Source organism: Stenella coeruleoalba (genome assembly GCF_951394435.1).
Source record: "Stenella coeruleoalba genome assembly, chromosome: 6".
NCBI classification, from domain to species: domain Eukaryota; kingdom Metazoa; phylum Chordata; class Mammalia; order Artiodactyla; family Delphinidae; genus Stenella; species Stenella coeruleoalba.
In genome coordinates this window covers 34,233,693-34,254,317 of record NC_137151.1, presented here as the reverse complement: position 1 = coordinate 34,254,317, position 20,625 = coordinate 34,233,693, and the positions used below count along the sequence as shown (strand labels likewise).

General features: G+C 36.4%; 2 protein-coding genes across 19 annotated transcripts in view; one reads left to right on the top strand and one right to left on the bottom strand.

Moving 5' to 3' along the window:
- The window catches only part of MAP3K19 (mitogen-activated protein kinase kinase kinase 19), a gene marked incomplete at its 3' end in the record, with an annotated part of 33,986 nt that extends 33,626 nt beyond the window's left edge, over positions 1–360 (top strand). The window contains 1 exon segment of the mRNA XM_079924958.1: positions 294–360. Coding sequence (XP_079781084.1) covers positions 294–360 — 67 coding nt within the window.
- A 5,918-nt stretch (positions 361–6,278) lies between these two features.
- Positions 6,279–20,625, bottom strand: part of CCNT2 (cyclin T2) — a 48,368-nt gene continuing 34,021 nt past the window's right edge. For 15 of the 18 annotated variants that reach the window (XM_079924973.1, XM_079924990.1, XM_079924984.1 and 12 more), the window contains 4 exons: positions 17,482–17,527; positions 15,668–15,831; positions 10,985–11,055; positions 6,279–10,487 (listed from right to left, as the gene is read on the bottom strand). In XM_079924973.1, coding sequence (XP_079781099.1) covers positions 9,060–10,487; positions 10,985–11,055; positions 15,668–15,831; positions 17,482–17,527 — 1,709 coding nt within the window. In that variant the 3' untranslated portion in view covers positions 6,279–9,059. Of the gene's footprint in view, positions 10,488–10,984; positions 11,056–15,667; positions 15,832–17,481; positions 17,528–17,653; positions 17,724–20,625 lie in introns of those variants that run through there. The other 3 variants (XM_079924986.1, XM_079924987.1, XM_079924980.1) reach the window with 2 other exon arrangements.

Here is a 20,625-nt window from a genome sequence, read left to right as displayed (position 1 = left end):
GCAGAAACTAACACAACATTGTAAATCAACTATACTGCAATAAAAATTTTAAAAAACACTCTCCCAGTGAGTTAGGTGTTATTGTTATCCCCATTTTACTGATGAGGAAAGAGTTGGAGTCCCTCACCTAAGATCACACAGTTAAAATCTGGAGGCTGGACTCAATCCAAATCTGTTTGACTGGCAGAGGCTGTACTTCCATTGTTAAAGTTGGCATTTTGAGTCAACTGAATCTAGTTGGCAGGCACGATACTGGGTGCTGTTTACTCTAATGTGTTTTTTCCCCTTCTTAGGGACCAGCATGAGAGACCTTCTGCTGTCCAGCTCCTGAAGCACTCCTTCTGGAAGAGAAGTCATTGAACATACATCAGGACTTCTTTCCCAGCTCCACTATAGATTACTCCGTTACTGCTTCATTGCGGAAATGATGGCTAAGGGACCCTTGTTTTCCTACTGGAAAGTCAATCTAACCCAATTTAACCAGATCCTGCAGTGGCACTAACTGAAAAGTTTGTTACAGGTTAGCCTTCTCAAGCTTCAGGCACAATTACCCATATACATAAGAAAATTGTCTTAAAGAGTTAACAACAGAAAACCTATTCCAGTGTTTATAGTTTTGATTATCCAGTAACTACAATCTCTCTTGCTTTATACGATATTTCCTTTTATTTTTGGCCCGTCAATTTTAATGTCATTAAATTGTAGAAACAAGAATAAAATGTATTTTCTTGCTTGATGGGTAGACACTTATTTAATTCTTACAAAGGAGAGTAGAGGAAGGTGAGAAGGTAAAAGGAGTAGAAAGACGCTAGATTCAGTTTACTTAGGCAGCAACCTTAACGCTGCAGACTATAGGGGCCTCAAAATTAACAGGAAGAGCTAAGGGCCTTGGCGTTTCATTACCAGAGGGTCCCCTAACTCCTCAGAAGTCTCCACCTACAAGAAACTGGGCTCTTCAAGGTGTTTCCATAAACCTCAGTCTGCCTTCTCTGTGACTGGTTGTGTTTTGAGGTCTTCATGTATTTACAGCGTGAATTAGAACATTACTGCATCGAGAACCAGCTAAACCTAAGGCAGCTGGTGGGATAAAAGCTCACTGATCTGTTAAGCGGAGACTGGGTGAGCACATAAACTTTTCCAGGGCACTTTTGCTCACTTCACCTGAAGGAAGGACACCCCTGCTAAGGTCACTCTTCGCTTTCATTCCCAGAACATTGGAAAACCTTGCAAAAATGAACAGGGACAAGTTGTCAGTTATTACAAGATCTTAAGTTGGTGGACTGAGCATTTTTGGTAAGCTTTCGGTTGCTGTGACTCCACTCATCTAAATTTCACTGACACCTGTTGTCTTAAGCTAGGTCTACAGATTTTGTTTTACTAGCTACTGTCATTTGAACATGGCACAACTACAAACTAACTTTAGGTGAATTCCAACACCAGTTGTCTGTCAGACTTTGTCAGAATCAAGCTGCTACTTCAGAAGTTTTTGAAATAAATGTGAAATGCAGTCCAGCTGAGATAAAACCTTTTACTTTGGCCAACATGTTTAGAAGGGTCTTTGCGGGTGTACCTTCCTTCTCTCTCTCCAGTTTGCAGAGTTCTTCCCTTATATTTGATAAAAATTTAAGGGATATGTCCCTTATTTTACTTACTTGTATATCAACATAACACCATTTTAAGTAGGGTTTAGTTTTTTAATCTTAGTAGGGATTTCAGCATTCTTTAAAATCTGAATGATTGTATCTGATTTCGGAGCAATTACCTATTTACATTCAACCCTATTAAACCCTATGAGGCAAGGGCAGGGACTAAGACATATTTATACTGTGTATACAGATCACAGTAATGGACACAGGAAGTTGCTGTTAACAAACCTACCCCTCTTCTACTGATATAGAAAAATACTGAACACTAATTTCACAGAACCTTCAAAACCTGTATGTTTTTAATAGGCAAGGCTTGATATTAACAGCTTTCTGTTGTTCTGTCATTCACTGTGTCTATCATTGCCCAGGGATCTTCCTTTAGGAGGCAGAGGTCCTAAAAGGAGACTGAGAGGGAAGAAAGGTGTGGGCTGGGAGGGCTAGCATTCCTTGAGCTCTTAATGGAGAAAGGCCTATTATTTAATTCTGGCTGTTGCTTGGGTCGGTAGTAGTCTCATTCTATTAATGCACAATGAGGCTCAGAGGTGCTTAACTTTCTCAAGGTCAAGTTGGGACTGCCACCCAGATTTGTCTGACTTTAGAGCCTTCTCCCTGCTGCTTCCCAGATTTGTAGTTTATAAATGAAATCAGTTACAGTTTTAAGTTTTACGCAAACAAAACTCCATAGATGCTGATAAACAAATTCACCAGTCCAGTGACTTTGATGACTTTAACGTTGTCAAAAGCTTTTCCTTTTTCACTTAGCAGCAACATTGCCTTCCCTTCTATGACTATCTTCCCTTCTCACCATGACCACCACCCCAGTTTTCAATCACATTCAGAAGCGCATTTCATTTCATACTGAATGGGTCTCAAGCTCAACCAAAGTAAATTTAACTCCCCAAGTAAAATCCTGACAGTAGTTCCAGCTCTAGAGCATCTCCTTAACTTTAACCTACTTTAGCCCACTGGACGTTCCTCAGTGTCTGAATGAGAGTTGCCGTTGTGGAAAAGAGCGAGCTCTGGATTACAGGGTTGGGGAGTGCACAGGATTCCACTTACTTGCTTTACCCACTCTCTCCTGCTTGACAACAGCAGTCCTGGGCCTTTAGTGTACTGAGTAGCTCCAAGATAAAAACTCAATCTGTTCAATGAGCATCAAAAGCCTCCATCACGTACCAGGCCATCTTTATTCCTCATACTTGCTGTACCTGCAAGTATTCAGTTTAAGGCAGCTATATAATAAAGCAACTTGCATTTAAAAACAGCTTTTGACTTGAAAGTACTGGCTGTAGGCAGTCTGCATCTTCATGGAACGTTAACAAGAAGAGTTGTTGTGTATGGCACTGTGCTGTGAAAAGCTGAAATAGCAAACAGTCCTGAGGAAAAGCTGTGGCACTTTGTCTCACTGTTATGACTTCTCAAACTTGTGAAAAATCATGGCTGAATTTGTCTCTAAAGCACTTGCTCCTATGGATTATGACTTGAAAGACCAAAAAAAACTGATCTTGGGTATATGCCTGGACATTTGTAAGGTCTCAATAGCCCGTTAATTTCATGGCAATATGATTAAAAACCCTCATTTAGTGAAGCCCTATATTGCTTTGGGAGGTGGTGTTGGGGGGAGGGAACAGGCAGGTCATATACTAGAGCTAAAACAACAACGTATAATTTTTTCCATTATATTAAAAACAGCAGGGGGTGAAAGAGTGATGAAACAATGGAGTACGGTGAATTAGTAAATGGGATTACTAACTTTGGTTAAAGGGAATTACCAAACTTTGTGGTGTTCCTAAATAAAGCTCATGTAATTTATTATATGAAAAAAAAAGACGCCCTTACTGCTGTTATCAACATAAAATGAAGACAAATCTTTTAATGTGATTTCAAAACTTTTATATTTAGGCTTAAAATTCATGCTAGAGGAAGTAACTTGTCTATCTTAGCTCTATTTTATGAAAAGCCATTGCAAGGCTTCCATTTTCTTTCTCAAGTGTGAGGTGTAGGAAAATCGGGGCGGGAGGGAAGGGGGTTGGAAGGAGCAGCAATATTAAAGCAGTTTATGATTGAATTTCTCAGGGATAATTCCCCTTGCAGATAATTACAATTACTCTCTGCTTTTTGTGAAGGTGACGCAAGAGGGTACACAAGAAAATCCCAAAGTATGAATCAGAATGAACCCCTTAAATTCTGGAAACGGTACACATGCAGTGTTTAATACACACTCAAGTCTACTGCACCTGGATTGGGCCTTCACCACTCTCCCCAATACCCAAAACATGCTTCTATTAGGATTCTTTTCAATGCCATCTATTCCATTTATTCCCTGATTCACCCAAGCCTTAAACCTCACAACGCAATGAATAGGTACTATTACTGACATTTTGTAGATTAGGAAATCAAGGCACAAAGTAATTTACCCAAGGACATCAGCTACTAAGTGATGGGGTTGAGAATGGAGTATGGAAAATCTGATCTCAGTGGTCATACTCCTTGATGATATATGAAGTCACTCAAAGAGTATTGAGACCTTATTTCCCACATCTCCCAGGGACTGAAAATTATTTCTGATTCACATTAACAAGACATGTTAGAGCCTTGGATTTATGTAGTCAATAAACAAACTTTATTAATGATTCCTTGTAATAGATACTGAGCTGAAATTCAATGTCTAATTGAATTCATACCATATACACAAACTCCTGTTTTAGATTTTCTATCAGCAAACATCCTGTTCAATAGTCCTTGGGGGTTTTGAGTACATTCACAAAATGAAATCCCAATTTGCTGACAACAAATGAGCACGTGTGAAGTTTTTCAAAGTAAGGAAGCTGCTTGAAAAACACAACTTAAAAAAAAAGAATGTACTCATTACTTAACAATAGGCAAATAAAGTTAAACCAACCACTAAACAGGTTTTAAGTGAGGCTTCTTCCCAGAACTTGGAGATAAAGGAAATTAGCCCTCAGAATTTACTTTTGAGATTAATGGATCACAGCAAACAGGTTAAGTCACTTTTACGACACCAGAATTACTCCTAGCCACACAGCCTTCAATGTATCTTGCTTATCTAGCTACCTTAAGAAACTTCAGGCAGAATACATACTAATAAGTTAACAGAAACAGAGGAGTCATAGAAGCAAAAGCTGGCTGTGCCCAAATTAACACTGTGGAATAAAAAATGGATGCATAGTATCAGACCTAAAACCCTCAGAGCATTCCAGATCCACTGGCAAGATCATCTCTACTGTAATGACAGATGTTTCAGAGGCAAACATCTCTTACAAAACAAGCAAACTTCTGATTATTTGGCTTACATCTGTCCGCTTACAGCAATCAAATTTCAGATATTAATATAGCTGTGAATTCTCAAGTTAACACATTAGTACCATAACCTGGGACCCTAGAAGGGTAGGAACAGAATGTGCTACTTTTCCAATGCAAAAACCCCTAAATCAGCCTATCATAAACAAACTGGTACATGAGATTAGCATGTGTCACCAAGCTTCCCTCATGTGTGGGGTTTATTAATCCTTCATCTGGGTAAATGTGGTTAATGAATCCTACTGCATCCCAAGAAAGCAGACTGCTGAATCAAGAATTCTCCATAACCAAAGCTCTTATTTTTCTTAGCAAAGACATCTTAAAAATCACCTAGCTATTTAAGCACAGTAGTAAGTGAGAAACAATGGCTTTTCTGTGTAGATAAAATTTGGGAATGGTGAAATATCTTGACAGTAGAACTGTCTCCCTTTAGAGATATTACCATGTTTTTAAAAATCCTTATTTCCATAGTAAACGCAAAACCTAAAATATCTAATCAACCAAGGGTACTTTGAGAGTACATAATAGTCATGCATATGCAAGCAGTGGTTTATTTCTAAGATTAGTTAAGGAATAAAAATCAGTAACTTAAATTCTCAAATACAACCAGAAAATGTGCTTAAAATGTTTTAAGGCAAGACATTTGGTAACTAACAAACATATTTCAAATTTGGTTATCTGAAATAGTCATTTCCTTTCAACTATCTGAAACTAGTCATTTCTTCAGTTCAAAGAGGATAGGCCAGAAAAGTAATGTATCCTACATAATCATAATCTGTTCGCACAAAGTAGTGTATGCACCCCTTATGACATTCTCCATGAAACCACGTATCACGGTAGAAATTTTCTTTTGACGCTTAAGAACTCTAACAAGAACAAATCTGCATACACAGAGAAGATCAAGATGCACTTGTAACTGTTTTCAAAGATAAACCTTGGGGTGACTACACAACTTTTCAGTATTTAAATACCTGCAACAAGAAATGAACCTCAGGGTTAAACAAGAAATAGGAACTAGGAATTATGCAAGGTCTCACCACTCAAGGATACTACCATCAGTTTATTTGGTAAAGTAAGCCTCTGAGAATGTTTCTGTGAAAAAACCACTCCTTTGCTTTGGTTCTGAAAATATTGTATTTTAAAATAGCTAAGGCAAATATTTACGGGGCACAGCTCAATATTGAAAAATTAGTTGAAAGAGGTAGAAGTAAAGCCTTTCTATGTAATGTGCTTCTGCATAAAGGTAACAAATCTATGATCTTTGATCTAGGGAAAACACAACTAAAAAATGAATCACTCTTTTATAGGATGTTTAAAGATAATGCTTTTTAATAGTTCAAATATTTTTAAAAATCTCATCAAAAATGTATCACCTTAACAGTACTTTGCACATGTGGAATTTCATACCTAAATTTGATACTATTTTGGTTTATTTATGGCTACTTACAAGAAGACTCAGTAATAATGTCCATTCATTGGAGTCTTTTTCTTTGGTTGAGCCTATTGGGACCAGGCTGATGAACTACTTTATGCAAATGAGATGGTTAAATTCATGGCAATATGAATTATAAGGGTTCTCATTTAATGGAAACGAAACTTAAAAGAAATTCCATATTTTATCCCCATTGTGGTTTACGGAAGCTAATATCCTGTTCAGAGGTTGAAGAGTTTGAATAGCTCACACAATCCTGTAAAAATTACAACTGGCTGCCCTTTAATAAATAAAGTCATTGTAAAGAATTACATTTACAGAGTGAAAAGTGAATACATAGCATTTCAAATTCGATTTTGGAAGTACTAATAAGTACTGACCCATAACAATATACACTAGCTACCTTTTTAACTGTCCATCATTAGCACCAATAAAGATTCAACAAAATTACCTTTATTCTCACATCTCAAAACAATTCTGCAAATTCTTAGTGAAGTATAGTCACAGACCTTAAATATTCACATTGTTTTCTATGTCATACTGAAAATAAGTTCACTACTTTTCTGGATATTCTTTACAAAATCTTATTAAAATTCCTGGTATTATCACCCCAATTATACAGTAGCACAATCACCCTACGTCGTTTCACATGATAGCTCCTTAGAGGTTTCACATCTAAATTACCAAGAACAAAACCCTTCCCTCCCTCATCTTGCACTCATCTTAATTCTATACTAGTCCTTGGATTATGTACCACTGTAAAAGTATAACTGTATCAAAATTACCATGTTTATGGATACAATAATATGTCATACAGAGTAACAAAGTTACATGTAATGACAAAGATTACTAAAGTTATGCCAGACAAGAACAAAGTTAGGACATGCTAGCTAGGCAAAGTCCCTAGAAAGAGGATCCTAGTATCCTAAGTTCAAATAACATTGACAAAATAATGAACAATTATCTTTAAAAAAAAAATTATAAAGCTACTGGCAAATCAGGTAATTGCTAAATAAGAGTAGAGCACGAGATTAAACTCTCTAATATTTACAACTGCAACATACTTGAGTAAAATTACAATTGTGCACATATCAGTGGCTTTGTAACAAAAATAATTCATATACATAGAGGAAAAATTAAGACAGTTTTCAATTCAACAGAAGTTGAATTCAACCTATCTCAAAGATACTCAACAGCCCAAAGATTTACCACAGAATTGAAGATTAGCTGATAAACCAGAGCCATGTTACCGGCATTTAAGACAAATTTTAAACAAGTTAAAGTCTACTGTTTGTTCCGAAGTCAGAAGACTGTGCAAACTTGACTTCAACAGGAATATACTGAGATGTGCAAACAAATGTAAAACCTCCACTAGCTGTTTACCTGGAGGCTTACCTTTTTTTTTTCTCAGTGAGCTTCCTGTTAACAACCATAAGCTATAAATACAGGTACAATGCACAGTCAGTGATCTTTTTGTTTTATTTATTGTTAGAATATAAAAGAACTGAAAGAGCAATAAGTTTAATTTCATTTTTATAAGGAAGACTGCATTTACCTGAAAAAGAAATATGGCATCACACACAAACACGCTTCAGGGGAGGAGTATGTTTAAGAACATGGTGTCCTTCTGAACGCTAAAGGAAAAGCGATTCCTGTTTACTGTTAAAATACGTAGTGTTAAAGTTCTCTATTTAAGAAAAAGACTTACTAATTCTTCACTAATGTAAGTTTCTGTGAATTTAGTTTTCAAATCACAGTAATCTACATAACCATTATTAACAGCTCTGTGTTTATAGTACTGCAACAAGCCAACAAACACTTAAATGCACTTCACATCAAGAGTATGTAAACTTTATTTTTTCCTCTTCAAGCCTTCAGAAAATTAGGGGCTATTTCAGCAGCCAATCTGGTCAGAACCTCTGAAGGCAGAATCAGTGCCTCACAGTGTAAATGACCATCTGTGGCACTGCATACCCATCTGGTAGTGAAGTGTCCCCCTTCAGTGGCTTCCAGTAAGGCCTAGAGTTTAAGGTTAACATGAAAAAGTGCCACCTTTGTTTTAGATTAGTGATGGACTCTGACAAGATAAAATAAAGTTATTCTGTATATTGTTATACTTACAAGCAGCTCCAATCCTGAGTATTTATGGTAATATCTAAACATACAAAAATGTATGTACATTTTTCTCCACTTTCTTGTAAACAGTTGTCAGTATACTGTTTTATCCCTTTATCATTGAAACATGCAAATCATACATACGAGTATAAATACACAAAAGAAAACAATTTACACTCATTCAAAAGCCAAGCAACAACAAAAAATAGCTACAGTATTCAAATTATAAATAAACGAATGCTTGAGGCATCTTATATTCCTAGAAGCAGCCAGCCATTCACCCTAATGTTCTTAGCTGCAATTGTAGAAATACTGAGTTTTGCACCTTCCATGCTTTTACAGTATTTATAACACTATCATATGTGGAGATAAAGACTTGTTTACTATAATCTCTTCTTTTCAGAATGAAGAATAAAGCAGCACTTACAAATATTGAAGCAGTGACAGTAACAGCAGGTGTTACCACTGCTAGATCAGGAGGAAGTTTTCCATTCTAACAATTTTTAAATTAAAAAAGTAAAGGAAAAATTGACCTAAACAAATGATTACATGTTCATTCCTTGGGCACTTAACAGCGAGTCCAGCATGTCGAATGTGTCTTTGTAGTCCATATGCTGGCTGTTTGTACTGTACTCGTGATTGACATCAGGACCGTTGGTCTCCACTGGCTTCTTGTCCAGTTTCACGAGGGTGCTGAGATGTCCGTAGCCCACCTGGTATGTGACAGGGGGAGGAGGGGGTAAGGGATGGTTAAAAACAGAGTTGTGAGAGGATACATACTGCTTAACAGAGGAGGAAGAACTAGATGAACTACCTGAACTTTTGGAACTTTTGCTCATTTTGGAGTGATGGTTGTGAGATGCATCATTGATATGCAGCTTCTTCCTTGAAGAGCTGGAACTAGAGGAAATGCCATCACTGCTCAGGCCAACAGGACTCCTCAGAACAGCGGGTGGTATCCCATCAGCACTGTGCTTGCTGCCACCACTGCTGCTGCCACTGTATGAGTGGGAATACTTGTGACTGCTGGGGTGGTGGCGGTTGGAAGGATGCTCCTTGTGCTTCTCCTTATGGTCCCTGCTAATATGCGGGCTGGAATGCTTGCTCTTCCCACTGCCTTCATCAGAAGAGCTGTGCCTTTCTGAGGAAGAAACTTTTATCTTCATTTTCAGTTCTTCTTTACTGACACTTTTATCAGTGGGTGGTATTGGAATCCGTAATTTCAGTGATCCACTCTTTTCCTTCTTATCTGCCATATATTTTTCAGGTTTTTCAGCATTTGTAATGGGAATTTTCATTTTAATGGGAGAGGTTACAGAACTGCTGCTGGCTGCCTGGGACTGTACATGTTTGTGTTGCTGTTCTACCTGGGCAGCTATATAATGATCCCTTGCATCCAGATCAAGGGTTTCTAGCTTACGTTTTTCTCTGTATTTATCTAAAGACATTTTCTGAGGAATTACTCCAGGAGTAGCAGAACTTGGCCCATGGTGTTTACTGCTTCCTGCTTTATGAGTATAATCTTGCTTAATATTAGAATGGTCAGAAATTTTGTCAGGTCTGTGATGTAGTCCTGAATGCAGTGATACAGAAGGTCCCTGCTGGAAGTTGATGCTGTACTGGCTACCAGACAAAGATGTCTCCTGTTTCTGTGAATATATCTGTTCTGTCCTTGCCGACTCTTGATGTTGAGGCCATTCTTGGTGTGATGACAAACCATATGAGGTACTTGGCATTCCTGTTGCTAGCACTGACAAATTATCAGATGCATGGCTGTCTTGAACAGAAATATTTCCTGAATTTAGAGGTACTGGTGCAGGGAATGTTGATGTAGATGGTTTCTGAAAACTTGGGTTGGTAGGCACACCAGTAACACTATCTACTAAAATGGAATTCTGGACCAAAGATGAACCAAGAAGTGGTGTTTCTGATACTTGTCCATCTACTTTTGGTTTCTTAGCCGCCTGATTAGCCTATTTAAATAAAACACAGAAGAAGCAATGACAGCAAAGGAATTTAATACAAATTTCTTTGCTTATAAAAATTCTATATTAAATACATGGAAATAAAATCACCTGGGGTTTCACTTTATGTTACCAGTAAATAAATATCTTATTTAGAGGCATAAAAAGGATATAAATAGTTGAAAGCACTGGTTTTAAATTAGATGCAGACTAAATCCTAGCCCAGCATTTGAGAAAGGAATTTAACTCGTCTAAGCTTTAATTTTCCTGTTTGTAAAGTGAGGAGACTATTTCCACGGTAATCACTATGAGAATTAAATAAGGAATTTATAAAGTATTTATAGCAAAGTCTACTGGACACCGTAGTTGAATAAATTATGAGTGTATGTAGCTTACGAAACACTGTAATTACTTACGAATACTGGAAATAATTAACCACAAAAATTCAAACTGATTAGCTATGTAGTTAACAAATTGATGTTCTAAAAACCCGCCAATTCTCTTACCCTCCAGTTTCGAATCCTCTTCAACCTACTAGGCGTTTTCTCCAATATTTGTAGAAACTCATGTGTTAGCTCTAAAGATAAAATTCAAATTTAAAACTTAGAAGGTGCCTTTAGATTTAGAATTCTCTCAAGTGGGCAATATTAGAAAGAAAGCGCAAGAGTTCATCTACTTCACCATCACCCTCCTAATTCAACCATCAGCACATACAGAAGTAGACACAGCTCTGAACTGGTATTTTCAAAGATGAATCTTAAAAAAATTTGTTTTAAATAAATAAAACAAAACACTCCTCCCACACCCCCCTGATTTTACATGCTTACTTAGAATCTCTGGAAAATTTAGTCACATTTAAAAAATTCCTTCCAAATAGAAAATCTCTATTATGCAAACATCATAGTAATAATTGGGATGGGCAAGATCCATCAGTAGATTCTTTAAAATCAGTGGGCAAAAGTTTAAGGAAAAAGAGAATATTTGTGTAATCCCAACATACCGTCCTCAAGATATTAATTATAAACAGAAAATCAGTAACTTTATGACCTTAACCAAGTGATCATGATTATCATTACCAGCAATGACATATCAACATAATACTCCATGATAAAATGCACAGTAGGATAAAACCCACTTCTGTGGTATTCTTGCCAAAAACGCATAACTTCACTCTAATAATGGGAAAACATCAGACAAAACTCCAATTGAGGAACATTTTATAAAGTAACTGACCATTCTTCTTCAAAGTGTCAAGGACATGAAAGAAAAGGAAAGACTGAAAAATTATCACAGATTAGAAGAGATTAAAGGGGCATGCCAACTAAATGGAACATGGGATTCTAGAATAGAAAATGGGGGAAATTTGAGTAAAATCTGTAGTTAATAGTATTATACCAATGTTAACTTCTTCGTTTTGATAATCATATTATTATTATAGAAGATGTTAACATTAGAGAAACTGGGTACAAGGTATAATAGTATAGAATCTGTACTACTTCACAATTTCTTTAGATTTAAAATCATTTCAAAGTTAAATGAAAAAAATTCCTTTACCTATACTCATAACTTCCTAGCAATCAACACTAGTAACATTATCAGTAAATCACCCTGGTTATATTTTTACAATTTTTTCCCTAAAATTTAGGATTACAATGAGATGACCCACTTTTCCAAAGTGGTGTGGTTATGATGAATTAGTTTTTGACTCCAAAATAGTGTCATTAATAAAGTTATTGGCCACTCTCAAAATAAATAATATTAGTCAAATGAATTACAATGTCACGTAATATTATTAATGCCAATTTAATAGAGACTAGATTCATGCAAAAACTCGGCACCATTATATGCCCACAAGCTGTGACAACTAATTCCTGCTAAAGACTCAGGAGCTTTTCGATTCAGTCTGGATGAAAACAATCTAATGTCTGTACTACCATTTCTTCACCTGAAAAAAAAATGACCACTTTTCTACTTGGACGCAGCAGTAAGTCTAGTAGACACATGCCTTTGGGTCCAAAATTAACAATAAACTGTTTTGACTCAATTTCAGAAAAAATTCAAGTTATAAAAAACACATGAAGGTTTGTTATTAATCATTAAAAACAACCAAGCTCCCCCCCCCAAACCCTGTTACAGGTAGGCCAAATACAAGCCAATGTTGTTTTGGGGACAGTCATTAAATGAATTATTTTAGTAAACACTGATGCTTCAGACACCGCGATAAAATTCAGATACTCTTAGTATCTTATACTTTGTTACTTTATTTTTACGGGATCACAATGTGATCCCATAAAAATGTGAGAAAAGGCTGCCACATAATACATTGAAATTTTCAATGTGTTAAGTGTCCAAGATTCCTATTCAGTGGTTCTCCAAATGAATAACGTACTGGAGCCTTTTCAGAATAGAAGCAAAGGGATATTTAGGTGCCTCCTGTTGTGTCAAAAAAAGACTTTACCTATTGATACAATTTAAGAGCAGGATAAAAGGCAGATTACTCGCTTTCTGTGAGCTTTATTTTAGCACCATATATACAAACTATTTTTATTAAGTGTATGCCTATTTTATCTTTATCTATTGACTGCTAAAATAAGACGGTGGCATAGGTAACCTAATTTCAAGTCACAGATGGGAAAAAAAGAGCCCCTACTAGTTTTTTATTTTTTATTTTTTTGTGGTACGTGGGCCTCTCACCGCTGTGGCCTCTCCCGCCACGGAGCGACGCGCAGGCCCAGCGGCCATGGGCCCACGGGCCCAGCCGCTCTGCGGCACGCGGGATCCTCCTGGATTGGGGCATGAACCCGCGCCCCCCGCATTGGCAGGCGGACTGCCAACCACTGCACCACCCTAGTTTTTTATTTTTTATTATTATTAAAAAATTTTTTTTACTGGAGTATAGTTGCTTTACAATGTTTTTTTTTTTTTTTTGCCCACATCTCGCAGCACGCAGAACTTCCCCGACCAGGGATCGAACCCGCATCCCCTGCAATGGAAGCGTGGAGCCCTAACCACTGGACCTCCAGGGAAGCACCCCCCCGCCACTAGTTTTTAGAAGATGTTATTTCAACTCACTGAAGATTTCCTACCACTCTGAATAACCTTTAGAAAAACCTCTGGCAATGTAAGGAAAAGAGGATAATCATGCGGCAGTAATACAGCATGAGGTATATAATCTAGGAGAAATTTTTCAGGGAGGAAAAAAAAATACCAAAACAAAATCAAGAGACCTAACAAAGAGCATATTTTACCACAAGGGTAGACAAACTATCACCAGTGGGACAAATATGACCTGCATCCTGTTTCTGTAAATAAAGTTTTACTGGAACACAGCCACTCATTTTACAGGTTGCCTATGGCTGCTTTCCAGTTACGGTGGCAGAGTTGTCTAGGTGCATAGATAGTATAGCCCACAAACCCTAAAATAGTTACTATCTGGCCCTTCACAGAAAAGGGAGCAGACCCTTAATGAAATTTCTGTCTTAAAGCATCTAAGATATTAATGGAAAACCACATTCCAAAGCCATAGGGGTCTCTCACTTTATATAACGCAAGTCATGTAAATCCAGTTTTCAAATTAGCTTCAATTTTGTAAAGGAAATTGGGGAAAGCCCACAAAAAGAAGCAGAAAACCTAACATACCAGTTTAGATTTATGCATATATTAGGTAAGAAATGTTATCTATTTCCTTTCTGAAATCTAGAGTGCCTGGTTAAAATGTCTTAATCCCCAGGAATCCCCTGCCTCTGGCCTGCTTATTTCTCTACCAGAAAAACGTCCTATCAGGAGACCTCCAAATTCCAGGTCCATGATGTACAGAACTTATACTCCCAATCTTTCCTTGTGAATTCATACTTATTAATGCAAGACAACAATGACACACTTTACCATCAGTGGAACAGAGCAAGGAATATTACCATGAAAATACCTTTAGCTCACTGCTTCACATCTTCTACAGTAAGCTAATACCTGACTTTGTGCTTATACATTTTAAACTCAACAAAATTAGTTTACTTTATTTTTTATTTATTTTTAAAAATTTATTTATTTTATTTATTTTTTGGCTGCATCGGGTCTTCGTTGCTGTGCACGGGCGGCTTTCTCTAGTTGCAGCGAGTGGGGGCTACTCTTTGTTGCGGTGTGTGGGCTTCTCATTGCGGTGGCTTCTCTCGTTGCGGGGCAGGGGCTCTAGGCGCGTGGACTTCAGTAGTTGCAGCACACAGGCTCAGTAGTTGTGGCACACAGGCTCAGTAGTTGTAGCACATGGGCTGAGTTGCTCAGCTGCATGTGGGATATTCCCGGACCAGGGATTGAACCCGTGTCCCCTGCACTGGCAGGTGGATTCTCAACCACTGTGCCACCAGGGAAGCCCCAAATTAGTGTACTTTAAATTAGGTATTCCTGTATTATCAACCTGTAGCATTATAAATCATATTTCTTTGAAAAGTCCTGAAAAGGCTTTAGATATTGAGTGCTGGTTAATATATGCTCATTTTTCCCCCCTTTAGGCTAATGAATCCTTATTTTCATCCTGTTCATTTGATCATGTTACTATACTTTTTTTAAAAAAATAAATTTATTTATTTATGGCTGTGTTGGGTCTTCGTTGCTGCACGTGGGCTTTCTCTAGTTACGGCAAGCAGGGGCTACTCTTCGTTGCGGAGAGCGGGCTTCTCATTGCAGTGGCTTCTCTTGTTGCGGAGCATGGGCTCTAGGCATGCGGGCTTCAGTAGTTGTGGCTCATGGGCTCTAGTACACAGGTTCAGCAGTTGTGGCGCACGGGCTTAGTTGCTCCGCGTCATGTGGGATCTTCCCGGACCAGGGCTCGAACCTGTGTCCCTTGCACTGGCAGGTGGGTTCTTAACCACTGCGCCACCAGGGAAGCCCTGATCATGTAACTATACTTTTAAATTCTACTGCCAAATTGTTAAAATGGAATTATGTTTTTAAAGAGTCTTTATCTTTTCAAAATAGATGAAATATTAATAGATGAAATGATGTCTGGGATTGGCATCAAAATAACTATGGGGGAAGGAGGATGTTGGATTGGCCAGAACTGATAACTTCAACTGAGCATGAGTATATGGGGACTGAGTATTTTTTCAAACCTATACAAAAGTAGATAGAAGTTTTAATCCATAATAAAAAGAAAAAATTTAAATGTAACAAAAAGATTTATTTTCTCTACTTACCATCTAGTAATTCCAGAGTAACTGTAGGATCCACATATTCCCACCAATGTTTTCCATCAGTTGACACGGGAATCTCCCAATTGGACCATTTGCAAGCCAAATGAATGCATACACATGCTATCACTGTTGGTTTATACTGAAGACAGAAGGTTGTAAGATGCAGACTGTTGTGGAGCAGGTTTGGAACGAAGAGTCATAGAAATTCAAATATGTAAAACAAAGAAAAACATTTACCAATAAGATTAGAGCAAAAATAAAATTATAAAGGTTTTCTTTTTCAAGTCTAGAGTATAAAACCTTATTTTATTAAATTAAAAGTTAACATTATAACACTTTTTATGACTACGGTCATAAAAATTTGAACACTAAAAAACCTATATAGATTATGAACATTTTCACACTCTTACTTCCTAGAGTATATTATTAATACTACTAATATATTAATATTTCTAATTTTTTTTTTACATCTAAGTTAAAAGTATTTTTACCTCTCTATAAAAGGAGAGGAAGACAGTATATTTCAACTAATTACTACATACAAGTAAAACGCTTTAAACTTTCTTTGGTGGTATTTTTGTTTCTTTTGTAATGTCATGGCAAAAAACTAAAGAAAAAGCAGACGACTATAAAACTGACAAGGTAATTTCAATAACACATCATAATCAGGGATTACCATTTGATGTGGCTTAACAAACATTAATTCTTAAGTAACTCAGACAACTTAAAACCTATCTAGGTAAAACTAACTTCTTCTCAGCAAAGCCACAGAGGAAACTTACCTTTTGCTGAACAGCTTGAAGGCCCAATGTTGTTAAATACTACAAAAATACTACCTCTCTCCTTCCATGACATGCCAAAGACTGGGCATGTAGCATGTCACAGCTAGCCTCTTCTAACCAAAGTTTTAAATTTAAGTGATTTTTTTGGCCTTGTTGTTCAGAATTTCTAGGGATAGAGGTTCAATCCCAACAACATATACCTAAGAAAATACATTGGCTTTTGCCAATCCAAAGTTTTAAACAAAACTTAACAGTGTCACAAGAAATTAAGGACCACATAAAGATGGTTTGGTCCACTCCTCCCTAATGACTCACTTTAAAAACAAATTTACATCATTAATATAATCAATCTAGAACAAAATTAATATATTAGATGTGAAAGACTTTCAAAAACTATTCTTCCAGTTCAGTTTCAGAATTGATGAAAATGTCTACTGATCAAGCACAAACCCATACCATTCTTTATATGAACTGAAGAGTAAGTTTTTTTTTTTAAAGTAAAAATTATACTTATGCAAATCAAGGCACTGATAGGATGTGACTACTACTAATCTACTACTGGCGGGTAGTATCTGGAAAAAAAACACCAAGTTATATAAATTTTGTTTATTAAAAAAGCTTTAATGATTATTTTAAAGTTAAGATTGGATCAATGTGAAATTTTTTTAAATTGTCATTTAACTATAATTGTAAACTAGAAATAGCTTTATACTTACCAAGTTGCTCGAATTTCTACGTTAAGTTTAGCTCTTTGTAATCTTTAGCTGCTATTCAGGCTACCAATTTTAGACTTATGCACTCACAAATCGAGAATATGTCATCAGAAAGCACCACTACACTTCACATTGTGCATTTAACCCCTCTGTGCCAAAAGTCCCTTGTACAATACACCGCAAAGCAGACAGGAAGGTACCACCACAGTAGATGGTCCAGTCTCCTGCTGCAACAAGGGTAAGAGACACATTGAGGGGGCCCTGCATTAAAGGAAGCTATAGTGTGCTACAACAGTGCAACAAAGAGGGTCAGGATAACAACCTGTTGGTAGCCATGAAATAGGATGTCTGTGCCAAATCCTTGCTTGCTGTAAGAAAAGAAAAAAAAACGAAGACAATACTATCAGCATTAACATGCTACCATCGAAAAGTTCTCAACACAACAAAAACTTCAAAGATTTGTACACAAAAAGTAAATTTTACTTACTACTTACAAATATCACAAGAGCGCCATCATTTTCTATACTACTGAAAATCTTCAACAACATTCACTCAAATGTTTCTTGCTATCCCCCAAAGATCTGAGAAACAAGCCGATTTGCTTTTAGCTAGCCAGTTACAAGGGCTAAACTTGTTACTAAGTTAAGCATCTAGTCAGCTAAAAGTTGCAATAAAGCATTCTCCTGGATTTAAAAAAAAAAAAAAAGAAGAAGAAGAAGAAGAGAAGATTTTGAAGTCTAATACAAAATACAAAGAGTTGCCTGCCAGACTTAATCCTCAGTCATCATATTTAAGTTGGTTTAAGTACTTCCACCAAAAGAAAAAACAAAAACAAACCCCCAACCCCCAAACTCAGAGAGCACAAACTGCTCAGTTTTTCATCATGCTACTAAGCATCAACAGAGAATAAACAACCTAGAAACATCATAAGGATGTAGATACAGAAAACACCACTGTATTATTTTTAAATTATATAATCCAGTTAACCATAACGTTAGAAAAGATACAAGTACTCTAGAGGGAATCAGGATGCTTCAATACTGGTCCTCAATAGAAAAGCAATTTTTAACAACTAGCTTCTTGAAATACTGAAATGGAAAACAGTGCCCCTCTCCCTTCTTCTGCTTCTTATTCTTCCCAACAGGGATGCCTCTGCTATTAGTCTCCCCCCTTTCCCCAGTTACATTCATAATCACTGACATACCTTTCCTCTCTGCTCACCTAGGATCAGTTCACCTCAGCTCACCCCCTCTAACAGGTCTCAAATTCCTTGCCCTCTCCTATTTTTATTTGTGGCACCTGTAATTCCCCGCTGCCCCATGTGGATCATCAACATAAAGGTTTACAAAAGGGATTTGGGTTTAGCAGAGTTGTGCTAAGGAAGAGTGTCAAAGCATCAGATGTCTTGGAGGCAGTGTGACTTAAGTATGGCATTCTTTCCTGGTGGGGAGGGAAGGAGAAATCACAGAAATGAAAGGTCCCTGTAAAATGACATCAGCCAATCCTGCAGCAAAGTAGCATAATAACTTTCTCATCTCCAGAGGTCGGGGGCAGGGGAGAACTTCAAAGAACTCAAACCTTTTACCCTCACCCCCACCCACGAAAGAATCAAAACATATAGAAAAGTAAGTAAAAGTAAGTTTAAATTGCTATTGCAGTTTTCACCTCAGAACAAATGTAAATTCAATAACCTATTAAAAGTCATTGCAACAGAGAAGAATGTAGGGAAAATGTTCTTTTGTTAGCTGAAAGTGGTTTTAGGGGCAAAGGAAAAAAAATATACCAAACACGAAAGAACATTTTAAAAATGCAGTAAGATGCAAATTATAGTTACTTGAAATGTTAGTCAGACAAAATGATGTTAAACACATATGAGAGTCATACTAAAATTTAAGAATTGGTCACATTTTAAACATTAACAACAACAACAAAAAAATCAGATTTAAATATTTTGCTTTGGATGATATATCAAATTCATAGTTTTTGTAAATGTTTAAATTTTACTGTTCAATTTGGCAAAATAAATGGACTTTAATGTCTCTAGCTTCTCTAGATAGGATTTAAGAGAAGCTGACTCAAATTTCACAATACTAAGCTGAAAATTCAGTTTCATTTCCTACTAAGAGTGTGTGTGTATGTATATGCACATACACGTACATAGTTTTAACCTATATTTAATATCTTCAACATCTGTCTTTACTAATCTCAACTTAAGGCAAATTATATGGCTCTCCATTATTTAAACAAAACAGCTTACCCTTTCAAGTTTTCAGGAAAACAGAACTTCTCTCAAGCTCTATTTCTCAATCCAGCATCTACAATAGTTATCTATACAATTCTATACTACACTGTAATACTGAGGATGAGAAAGTGCTATAAAATATATAACCATGAAGAACAGAAACCAAAATTAACTATGTTCTAGTTTAGTTTATAAATGATAACATTTGCTTTTAGGATTAAAAAAATATAAATGGGATTTTTATTAGTCCATTTCTTAACAATGACAACTGTGGTACCAGACAACAGGTTTGTCTGTTTTTATATGTAGCCATTAGCATAGTAATAAAACCTTAACCTAGATATAAAGTGAATTCAATTTAGAATGAATAAGAGAACATTTAGGTAAACACTAGATTCAAGGCCTTCAAAAGTCTTACCCATTTTGTTTAGAATAAACCTAAACAAGTCTGGTGGTAAAGGAATGAAACTGCAAAATTTCATTTTCAAAAAGAAGTATCAGAAAAAGGCACACTAAAGGTTCCAAGTGGTTGCTATTAGTGTGTAACACTTCACATGGTAAACAGGAAAGTAGTAGTACTGCATGCATCTGTGTGAAAAATTATTTCTAGAGATACAACGATAGATACACAGGATTCATTAACAAGAGTAGAAAAATATATACCACATGCTTTATAAGGAGTAAAGAAAACAATACAAAAACTCTGTACTCCTGTTTATAAAAGGTTTAATAAGTACATCACATGCTGTTATATATCATGCTATATAATAATTTCCTCATTATACACAAAAAGGAAACCATTTTTAGTAATGCTAAAGAACTTTGAAAAATGTATTAAATCAATTCTGTTCAAACGAACATGGGCAAAACATTTCCCAAAATGACAAATCCGCTAAGAAAGGCAATTTTTACCTGAAAGATTTGAATTCTTAAACCATAAACACTTTTCAGGAAGTCAATCAAAGTTTGACAAAAATTGGAAATCAATACTATTTTCTGCACCTATATGTTAAATTTGGCCTACATCTTAAATACTACCTGAATTGGGATGGGCATAGCCCAATGGGGAAGTAGAAAGAGTCCTAGTATTTGGAAGCCCTCTAATTTTTTAGAGAAGCAAGACTCTCACCTAAAGTTAAAGGAAGCTAATTCACCAGGAAGAACCAAAAATAGAAGTAGATGAATAGGCAGGTGTAGAACACTGAAAAATAATGCTTCAAAATG